This window comes from Melanaphis sacchari, unplaced genomic scaffold (genome assembly GCF_002803265.2).
Source record: "Melanaphis sacchari strain LSU unplaced genomic scaffold, SCAv2.0 Contig11_pilon_pilon, whole genome shotgun sequence".
In the NCBI taxonomy this organism is placed as follows: domain Eukaryota; kingdom Metazoa; phylum Arthropoda; class Insecta; order Hemiptera; family Aphididae; genus Melanaphis; species Melanaphis sacchari.
The window spans coordinates 6,273,668-6,285,622 of record NW_020270469.1 but is presented as its reverse complement, the minus strand read 5'-3'; the positions used below and the strand labels follow the sequence as shown (position 1 = coordinate 6,285,622).

Genomic DNA, 11,955 nt, shown 5'->3' with positions numbered 1-11,955 from the left:
AAATATTAAAATATAGAGCAAACAGACAATAATTAGTGCCAATCACTCAGGAATAGTGGGTTCTCATTGGCTAGTTTCGTCATACGGACAATAGGACGATTTTTTAGGTAGTTACAGGTAAAATTTTATTGTTTATATAAAATTATAAATTATGATAACAAATTTATATATTTGTAATAGCAGGTAAATAGGTGATTAATTTAGTGCAACAAATCCAACTATATTAACCTCTGATACAGTTTCAAATTAATTATCTGAGAAATGTTTTATAATTAAATTCACAACGTAGATTAGAATGTAAAAGGTTTATTGGTCTTTGTTCGATTTCATGTAACTTTTGGAATTATATATGCGAGTAATGTATATAACATATTCAGAAGTGTGTTAAATGTTATAAATATTTGTGAATTTTTATTTTTTTTATTCTTGTTAATGTTTTTAATGTTTTAATTTGTATTATTTGATTTATTTAATATTGACCACAAACTACTGGTATTATTCAAACCATAGAATAAAGTTTATGTGTTAAGTACTCAAGTATTATGCGAGTTACTATAATAATTGATAATAATTTAAACAACTCTATACATTATATTTTATTTTGTGAACTAACAACAAATATTAAGTTTTTTTAGACATATGTCATTTAATTAATAGTTCTTAAATAATTTATACATAAAAACTACTTCGACTAGTAACACTGCCATAATATCATAAAAACAAAATTATAATTATCTTTTTTTTAGATTATTGGTTCCATAATGAACAATTTATGAGAAATATTAAATTCAATTATTAAGGCCTGGCTAAATATATTGAATATTTTATAAATGTTAAACTATTACACAATTTGCAAATTTCGGTGGTTTTGTTAAAAGTTTTAAATTCAACAGCATATACTCGTAAATAAAGTGTGTTTCTTTAATATTTTTAAATAGTTATAAAAAGAACTTGTATTAATTTTTCAAAGTTTCCGATGAATAAAAGTTATTTTATCGACTACGTATAATTATTTAAAAAAATCAAAAATGCGAAATTTCTATAAATACTTAGAATTTTAAGATTTAAATTTAAAAAGTCATTGTTTTTTATATAACGAAGGTCCGTGGTTTTTTGTAAAGAAATTTGCACATTATTGGAAGAGTCATAAATAATTTTTACGTACGAAAAATATTATTATTTTTAGTTTTTGTTGACTTCAAAACTATTCGAAAAATAGATAGATAATAAAATAAATACAATAATAGATAGATAATCTATTAAATTTTATCAACACATATTAGGTCGACATAATGTAAAAGATAAAAGTTTTAAGCAACTCGGTATGAAATGTTCAGGTTCTCAATCAATTTTATAGTTTTAAATTGGCGGTTTGATCATTTCTGATGAATTAGTTAATTTAAAGAGTGATTTAACCACTGTTTTACTCAATAATAATTTTTAAATTCAATATTTTAGGTTCTGAGCAGGACGAAAAATGTATAAATTTTACGATAATGTGTATTCAGTGGCGTGTCATGCGTGTCATGCATGTGTGCGATGTGTGCAAATGCCACGGGCCCTCGGCTTGGGGCGGCCCATATTGCTCAACGTTCCACAAAAGAAAAAAATTAAATAAATACAGTTATTTACGAAAAAATAAAAAAATTGTTTTCAATTTCAAATGGTTCTTATTTTCTCAATCTGATATCAGTATAGTATCATCTTTGTTATAAAATATAGATATTGTATTTTTGTGATGTACTGTACTTCTGTGACGGCAACTAAACGTGATTTACAGCAATCTGTTTCCCGTTTTTTTTTTGTTATCGCCTTGTCGTTTATAAGCCGCGTCGTATTATAGACAATTTTATCGTTCAGATCTTGTTTTATAAAAGAAATTACGAAACGAACATCGATTAAAGAAATTACCGAATTACTTGTTATAAAGAACCCCACATTAGCAACAACATTTTCTGAAATATGTACAGCGTGCATGTTATTTTTGACACTTCCTGTAACAGTTACTAAAGCGGAACGATCATTTTCAAAATTAAAACTGATCAAAAATTATTTACGGAGTACAATGTGTGAAGAAAGATTCAGAGGATTTGGAATCTATTGAAAACGACTGAGCTCGTCAGTTAAATTTAAAAGAAATAATTAATAATTTGCAGAAAAAAAAAACATGCAAACGAAATTTTCATTAAATTATTATACTCGTATTATTATTAGGTACTATATTCTTATCATTATTAATATCTATATTATGTTATTTTATTTTATATGACGTAATATCAACTTATTTTTTATGTAACTGAAATTTTAATAAAAATAAAAAGTACCTTGTGAATTTGCATAAGAATTTTAGAATAATAATTTTTTCTTTAAATTTGAATAATGTAGATATATCTACATTTAGAATAAAAAAAATTAAGGGGGGCCTTTTTAAGGTTTGCACACAGGCCCATCTTTGGGATAAACCTTCACTGTATGTATTTCTTTAATTTTTATTTTTATATCGCTATTATACTTATTGGGACAGAAAAAATATTTTAATTTTCAACTCAACGGATGGTTTCTGGTAAAAATTGAACCAAGTTGGTACTTTAGGAGGTTAAAACTAAAAAATGTAGGTAAGTGATGGGTACCACTCTAGTACTCTGCGCTATATATTAGGTGTCGAGTGAAATTTGTAATTGCGTAAATCGTTAACATAGATTTTTTTCAATTTGAACTGAATGATAACCCATAGTATACGATAAAAATAGATGCTAAGTAAAGATTGTCTAAATTTTTGTTAACCACACGGTGAAAAAATAATTATTTTAATGATAATAATGAAGATTCAATTTTTTATCCAAAATCACTCTTAAACTGAAAAATGAAGCATTCTTTTGACTACTTGTCGTGTGCAAATTATGGCAAAATAATTTTTCCATTCAGAACTTAAATTTACTAGTACTTTTCTTAATAATTGGGAAAAACAAAAAAAAAAAAAAATTGACCGAAAAATGGAATTTTTACTTTAAACCGATTTTAGCCAAAATTATTTATTTATTTTTTTTATATAATCAAAAATGATAGAAATTTTCAAGTATAAATTTTTTAATTTATAAGGTTTTGAAATATTTTGTATACGATTTTGCAAATTTAGTTTTTCAATATACGATTCTGCATGGTTTTAATTGTTAAAAATGGAATGTTTACAATATCGTCCATATTATTATTATTTTATATGCGTATAAACAATTATGTATATTATTTTAACGTACATATATAATTTTGGAAATTAACGATTCTGTCATTTTGAATACATAGGTTTCGGAAAAACTTATTTTTAGTATAGATTTTACAAATTATTGGAATTATTGTATTTGATAATCTGACTGGGACTTATAACTTATTTTGTAACGATTAAAGATAAATTTTGGAATCAAGACAGGTTTTAATATTCAAAGATCAGCCTTTTGAAATTACCTTTATTTTCATACAAAAACGTCCTGTTTTATTGTATGACTGTGAGATTAAAATGTAGTATTAAATGCAGTAAAATGAGTATTTTATACTCTACTGATTATAAAATTTGTTTCTTAATTCTCAGAACTTTACTTATCTCGTGGTTGTAATTATTTGCAACTTTTAGATTAAATACAGTAAATAGTTATAGGACGTATTTAAGTAGTATTTTTTACATTATATAGAGCTTAATTGATTAGATAACGCTCGATGAATAAAATTAACCAATTCTTTATGTGCTATATTGCAGTATATAATTTTTTTTAATAAGCATATTTGTTCACACATATTTATTAATTATTAGTAATAATATTATCAATATTATCATTAGGTATATAATAAAAATAGTATCGTACCTAGTGATAATCTATACATATAATTTTGTAAAATTATAGAATGGTTAATACTTTATGGTAGGTACTCTAATATTTTTTAATATGATTTGAATTAAGCTTAATCATATAATCAATTATGCTGTTAAATTTTTACCAGCTAAATAATATTAAAAGTTTATAGTGGATACTTTTGCATATTTAATTATTTTGTAATTTTAAGAGCATATTTTGCAATTATACCATTTTTCATAGCATATTTGATGATTAATGATATATTTATAACACAATTTAAAATTTGATAAAAAAAAAAAAAAAAATACGTAATTATTTATTATATTTTATTTTAAGGATTTTCACTAGGTATTATTATATCGTATTTTTTAAATCCTTAGTTATAAAATACAATTTCCTGATTTGATTTATAAATATTTAGTACAAATTATAAAATATAAAAATATTTTAACAAAATATTTGTGCTTGTGAAAATTGTGAGTAGAAAAAATAATAAGTGCATGCATATTTAATACCTTTTGAGTTAATTAAGTTTCAAGCCCTAATAGTGATAAAATGATTTATCGAAAATTGTAACGCTGCTACTCAGCACGCGACAAATATAATGTTTATACGACTATACTTCTGGCGTTATTTTAGATTTTTCTTTCGAAGCGAAGTTAATCAAAGTTAAATGCAATACTGTAATGAAGACTGTTACAACCAATAAAGATGGTTGCTGAAAAAATGAAAATAATATTACTATTAGAGATTTCTTAGAAACTACGGATACTTTTAAAATGTTTTTTTTTAAATTGTTATGTTAAGTCAGTTGATACTTATTTACTATAACAGTACTGCATCCATGGAATAAATTTGTAATTATAATTTAAAATATTGTTGTTATACATGCTCACATAGTGCACACTGCACATAAACATTTTGGTAATGTATACCAATAATTTATAAATTGTTCATTTTTTAATTGTAACTAATAAAATCAATAAAGTCAAAAACTGATTTGGTTAAGGAAAATTATATTCCTAGTTCATCAACATTATATTTGAAAAATTTTCTGGAAAATTTTGTTGTTTCATTCAGAATTTAAAACATGATATTATTTAATTATTTAATTATTTATTATTTATTTTATTATAAATTACTTTCTAAGTACACGTCATTTTTCATCTTATTACAGATAATTACAATACCTACTGTGAGAAATCAAAGATTATTAGAGCTGGAACCCCTTAAACATAGAAATTAAATTATTAAATATTGATGCTTGAATTAGTCTGATGCTACAGACTTTTTTTTATATTTTAAAGTACATAATTTTTAACATAAATATAATTTAAAAAAAAATATATACGTATATTTATATATACAGTAGTTTTTTTAATTTAATGGTAAAAGTCCTATAACCATTCAACTTAGACATAGTTTTGGGGCAGCAGTGGCCACGGCATAAATACATCATTGATCATATGGTGCGATATTAGTAAGTCATGACTTACTAAGTTATTTATATTTTATATACAAACGTATATATATTGAAATAAGTTTTTGATGTAAATTGTTCCGATTTAGACCATTTTCATTAAAATAATAATTTTATTTTGCATATTTTGCATATTTCAACGGTTTTAGCTATTAAATGCATATTTATTGCATTTTTCTAGTTTTGAAGTGCATATTAATATTTATAGTTGATATATTTGTTTTTCGTCGTATTTTTACGTTTACAGCTACATAATATTCATAGAATTACAACTGGTCGGTGTTACCAAAGATAAAATGACATACTCAAAAAAACATATGTATATATATTAAATTAATATAGATAAATTCGTTGTTCTTATAATAAAATTGAGTTCAAGTGTTCGAAGATAAACGATCAGTTACGTTTAGAATTGTGTCGGATTTTGTGTCTAGTGATTTTTATTATAATTTTGATTTGTAACTTTAAAATGCCTTGAGTAAAAACAACAATTAGACGTCGTTTACAGACATACGTAAATAAGCATAAAGATATTTTTAAAACTGATGGTTAAATTTTGTATTGTAATATTTATTTGAGTTAATATAATAATAATTTATGATATAAAATTATAATAATTTTCATGTAAGAAATATTACGTATAACATGCGTTGCTATATTTTAATAATAAAAAAATAAGTGATTTGTAACTAATAATTTTATTAATTATTGTTAATATATCTTTAGAAATTTAGATTCATGTTTGACAGTCTCTACTTGGAATTGTTTTCAAATTTAACATATAGATATTACAGTTACTTATACTAGATAGTCGATATACTTGAAACAGTTGAAACCAGCACAATAATTTACGTAGGTACCTAATTTTTATTTCTTTGTATAATTTTTTTGTTATATATACAAAAAAAAAAACATTTCTTGCTTTATTTAGATATTCATCATTATAACAACATTTCTAAAATGGACAGAAGGTTAATGAATATAATTATATCGGGCTTTGGATTTATGTTTGTATTTGCATCTTTTTTTACCGTGAGCAATATCGAGGTAATAACACTATTAAAATATTAATATACATTATTATAGCTTAATAATACAGCTATGAAAAATGTAGATATATAACCCATCTTTAATAATTTGCAATTACACAAGTTATTTTAAAATACCTACAATGCGTATATTTCTAGGTAAAATTTAGAAAATATTTGAGAAATTAGTACAAACATTTTTACGTTTTAGACATAATCTATACGTAATAACTAAATTAGTAGAACATAGTTTTAATAATGTTTTTATACGAAAACATAGACACATTATTACGAAACAATTTATTTAAAATTTGAAAATCAATAAATTAATAATTATATAACACCATCAACATAATATTCATATTTTATACCTCCACGTACAAAGAATATTTGTGAAATAATATTACATATATTACAGGTTTTATAATCTTTTATGTTGATTTCAGGAAACAGTATTGAAAATTATTGAAAAAGAAGACCCCTCATTTACCGGCGATGGGTACACAAGTCAATGTATCATATATAGCGTGTTTGCTCTATGCAACTGGTTGGCACCGACAATAATTGGTATGATTGGTAGCAGGAAATCTATTTACTTGGGATCGATATGTTACGTGTACGTCTATACTAAAATATTTACATTATAATTTTAAGTAGTCGAGTAGTTAAAACTGAAGATATAGCCTATTCATAATATTATACCATATAGGCGCATTTTATGTATCGTATACTTAATTGTAATATTTACAGATTATTTTTGATGCCGTTTTTCTTGCCGTCCAAATTTCTGCTGTACACAATATCTGCGTTGTTGGGTTTCGGTGCGTCATTAATTTGGACAGGACAGGGCACTTACCTTACTTTGAATTCAGACTCATCGACTATATCTAGAAATTCAGGAATATTTTGGGCCATGTCGACAATAAGGTATTTTTATGTTATGTTATTTCGAAGTGTTATCTATTAATAAACAAATGTAAATTTAAATAATTAGAATTGAAATTAAAAATTAAATTTAATATGCAAATATCTTATAATATGGTTTAAAAAATTTTAAGTTTTGTTTATGTATATATATAAAATAGGATTTTCAAAGTTTAATTTAAATATATTATATATTGAAAAGCGTCATTCCAAAAATTAGAATTTGATAAAAATGTATGGTTAAAGAAAAATGGAGGTGAGTGCGCTTGATAAATCATTTGGTTACATACTAATTGTACCAGTTGTGGATGAATAAGTTAGGTCATTAATAGAACATAACAATTATTGTGGATACGAGTTAGTATTATGGTAGCGATACCATAATACTAATTGCGAAAATCGAAGTAATAAAATTTCGTGAATTGAGTAACAGTACGCCGGAAGTTGGTGGGTTGTCCGTAATTTTTATAATTGATAGAGCATTATGTTTTCCGTATTATATTATATTCCTTTTTTCACATGTTAACTAAAATGTGATATGCACAAAATATTGGGTGAAGGGTTTGGCCGCTGTCACTGCATTGACCAGGCTCGACAAAATGGCCATCGTGACTAGGTGAGACATGTTAAACCTACTGAATACTTACTGAATGATGAATTGTGTACGGGAACAAAGATACTTGATAAGGTGGCCAGAGGGGAATTAATGACTGGTGGGTGATCCTTTTAGTGTTGCATTCGTTTTATATGTTGTTGGCGAAGCGTTATCGCAACGTTTGGTTAGGTTATGTTTTCCGCAATCAAAAAATATCGGAATTACATGACAACCATAAACAGTGTTCTTTGCATTAAGTGGCTAAAAAACCAGTAAGTAACAAAATTAATTTTGATCTCCACCTGTTTTACGAAACATGTCGCCCATTTTCCTAGGATAATGTGCTGGTTAGTTGATAATTGTTTATACATTCAACAGCCACCAGAATACTCATGAGTTTGTTATATTTACATATTTGTTGTTTAATAAGAGTCCAGATTTGGAAGTTGAAATGGGTGATTTTTCAAAGGAAAAGCGGGTTGGCTAGAATGTCCTCCCCATAAATGTAAGACTTCTAGCTATAATAGTGAATATTATCACCTGTATAATTTTATTGTATATGACTGTCGTGACATGTAAATATATATATATGTATTTAAATATTATTTTGTTTTTCACATCTCATTTGTTTACAGCATCTCTATCGGAAATGTTTTTATGATATTGGTGTTCCGTAACAAGACTGAGTTTAACAAATCCACCAGAACTTTGGTATTCACCGTGCTGGCAGTGGTGTGCGGTTTTGGTACGTTTATACTGATGGTCTTGCGTCCACCCGTGGACGCCGAAGGCAAGGAAAACGAAGTAAATTTATGGAAATCAAACAGTATGAATCCAAAACAAAAAATTAAGGATTCAGTGAGGCTTTTGATGACTAAGCACATGCTTATGCTAAGCACATTATTTTTGTTTACCGGTAAGGTGAAACATACAATATTCGTGACATAAATAGTTATGCATAAGGTCTTTATTGGCATTATTATAGTATTTATTGGTTCCTGGTTTTTGTTTTTTCTAAAGTTTTTTAAAAAAAATGTAACTTAACTTACGTAACTGAGAAATTATGTGATGTGAATATCTACACTACGAGTAAATAAGTCCAAAACAAAATTGGTATGAAAATTTAATTTAGGATTTTGATTTATTTTGTTTTATGAACTTAAGAATCAGTTCTATAAAATTAAAAATTATACATAAGGTTAGTTATAGTTATAAGATATAAATTAAATATTATATAATTATTAATTGTTAAATAAAAATATACTTAATTTTATTATACAACTAGAACTAGACACTTGAACTTAGCTTTTAAGTTTCATTTATAGGCACCTACACTATTATATATCAGGCATGTAATCAATTTTCATCTTAATATATTTCTAATTTAGATACCTATACTCTGTTCACTGATAGACCGGACTACTTTGTGCATCTCTATCGAAAGAAATACGGGCTAAATCCGTTAAAAATCCTCTCTCCGCCGATTAAAATTATTATATAATATCTAAAGTGAGTTCAAATAAATGTATTTGAGTTATTTATTAGTGTATTTAAAAAAAATTAATCAATTTTAAAATTTGTTAGATAACGGACCAAAAATTATTTTTGCATTGTTTTGACATAGATAATTGCTGAATTTTTTTTTTTTTTTTTAATACAGCGTTAATACCTATTCCTCTTACCACTTAAAAGTTTTTTTCTAATTATAACAAACTTTGCTTGTTATAGGTCTGCATATATCGTTCTACAGTGGTGTATACAGTTCATGTATTGCGTTCACTAAGTCTATTAGCACTAATAACGAACAATTGTTAGGTTACACGGGACTACTGGTCGGAGTCGGCGAAGTTATAGGTATGGATAAACATTAATTACTATTAAATATATTAAATACATTGTATATAATAAATATTATGAGGTATGAATTGTACCTGATTGTGATCCATTCGCAATGATTACAGGTGGTTCATTGTGCAGCATTTTAGGTAAAAAGTCATCAAGATCTAATTCAAAGTTCAATGGTCTAAGTCGTTCGACTGTGATAATTATAAGTTTTTTCATTAACATCGTAGCGTACGGCTTGATATTTGTAAATTTACCAAATGATTCTCCATTCGGCGATACTTACACAAAATCGATTATCAAGCCTAAGTATGACATTTTTTTTTTTTAAATTCATCAACTAACATTTTTGGTAAACTATTATATTAATTTTCTATATTACAGTGTTACCTGTATCATCAAATATTTTTCAGTGTACCATAATAATTATTTATTTACAATGATATTTTATTTAGCATTCTAATAATATAATTGTGCATAACATAATATTTTATAAATATAATATAAATGTTAGGGGCAAACTATACAATTTGAGCATTTTCAACAATTCCTGAGTATTAAATAAAGCTTCCTTCATGTGTGGGATATAGTTTTTAATATAAATAATATAATATTGAATTGTAAATTATATTTATATTATTTAAAAAAATAATAATTATATTTGAAGTTATCAGTTTTACAATGAGGTAGTCCACATATTATATGTGACATAATTATTGTATGATTGTGATGTTTATCGTATGATGCCATAATCGATAATATATGTTACAAATACGGGTTAATTATTGTAAAATTAATTAAATAATAACTGCAAATTGTTTATATATTGTAGTTTAATTGCGTATCTACCTATAATTATCTACAAAAATGGAAAATTTTAATATCGTAGATTTAAAATTTAAATGATTGGTTAAAAAAAGATTTATAAGGTAATTTAAAAAAAAAAGATTTTTAAAGTTGATGATATGCTACAAACCTAAATTTCATTCTAAGAGATAGCACAAACATTTTCCATTTTCAATGGACAGGGCTACAATCGATGTACGTGTGGACAAGAATGTAAAACATGACAAGTGCAAAGTAACAGAGCATGTAAAATGCCACGGAAGCAGTACATGCCACAATAAGTGGTATAAAAATAAAAAATATTATTATATTTTGATTATACTGTACGATTAAATATAATATTATATATATTGCACAATATGACTATAGAGTTAATTGGATATTGTAGAAAACGATCAAATTGTATACTTTGTGCCCGTAATATATGTTATTTATCTATACCAGATAGTTCATTTAACGTAAAGCATTTATTGTTTAAAACTATAAAATTTTTTGAAAATAAATTTTTACACAATTTCTAGTAAGTATTAAAAAAAATAAATATATTCTATGTGTAAAAAATGTGTCTTATTTGTAGGGGTACATTATCGTAAATTATTTACTTTTTACTATATCATTTTCACAAAATTTATCCGATTAGATAGAAAATATAATTTGTATGTGATTTTTTTTAAGTAACTGTCTCTGTTCAGTTTGTTCATTATTGAAATAACCAAGATAATGATTCCTCATCGACTCTTTTGTTTCGGATAAGACACGTATTTTGTTTTTATAAATAGTACTCATTGTAATTATTTTCTATTTTTTTTTTATCTTAATTACTATTAAGTATACTATTATTTACAGTCAACACCTGGCTGTATTTTGCAGTTTCCTCTTGGGTTTAGGAGACAGTGGTTTTAACACGCAAATATATAATATGATCGGAGTCAAGTATTCGGATAACAGTGCTTCTGCCACGTCATTATTGATGTTTATGCAGGTAATTTATCTTAAATCGAGCAATTTTACTTGATGCCTTTTGTTCTTTTTTTCATAATGTAAACTGACTGTTTTGCAGGCAACATCAGCAGCCATTAACTTCTTTTACAGCAATCAATTTGGAATCTATATACAACTTATCATATTGACAATCGTAATGACCATCGGTACTTTATCGTATATTGTTGTGGACAAAAGTGTTACCCATTAAATGATTTAAGAACAAGAACGATAAAAATTTTCAAATTTAATTAGAAAAAATATTTTCGGTTTTAACTCTTGGGTTATATTCGTATTATGATAAAATTGATGACTCGTGTTTATACCGATAATAATAATTTCAGTATACAGTAATTATTATTTGTCAGAAGATAGTACAACTTTTTTTTTAAGTGGATCATGTTTTACATTTTT

The 11,955-nt window shown here is 25.4% G+C and overlaps 1 protein-coding gene across 2 annotated transcripts; it reads left to right on the top strand.

Moving 5' to 3' along the window:
- Positions 1-5,930: 5,930 nt before the first annotated feature.
- LOC112604378 (UNC93-like protein MFSD11) lies at positions 5,931-11,905 on the top strand. Of its 2 annotated transcripts, none has more exons than XM_025353392.1 (10): positions 5,931-5,949; positions 6,052-6,177; positions 6,257-6,372; positions 6,800-6,969; positions 7,104-7,280; positions 8,508-8,788; positions 9,601-9,726; positions 9,834-10,023; positions 11,407-11,542; positions 11,621-11,905. In XM_025353392.1, the coding sequence occupies exons 3-10, from the start codon at positions 6,286-6,288 to the stop codon at positions 11,750-11,752; spliced, it is 1,299 nt and encodes a 432-aa protein (XP_025209177.1). In that variant the 5' UTR covers positions 5,931-5,949; positions 6,052-6,177; positions 6,257-6,285; the 3' UTR covers positions 11,753-11,905. The 2 variants fall into 2 exon arrangements, with proteins under 2 accessions (XP_025209177.1, XP_025209178.1); XM_025353393.1 differs by having other exon boundaries at positions 6,052-6,181.
- Positions 11,906-11,955: the final 50 nt, after the last annotated feature.

Coding starts and splice junctions, on each gene's coding strand:
- LOC112604378 (XM_025353392.1), top strand. CDS start 6,286: ATGGACAGAAGGTTAATGAATATAATTATATCGGGCTTTGGATTTATG. Junction 7,281..8,507: donor TGGGCCATGTCGACAATAAG/GTATTTTTATGT, acceptor ATTTGTTTACAG/CATCTCTATCGGAAATGTTT. Junction 8,789..9,600: donor CACATTATTTTTGTTTACCG/GTAAGGTGAAAC, acceptor TGCTTGTTATAG/GTCTGCATATATCGTTCTAC.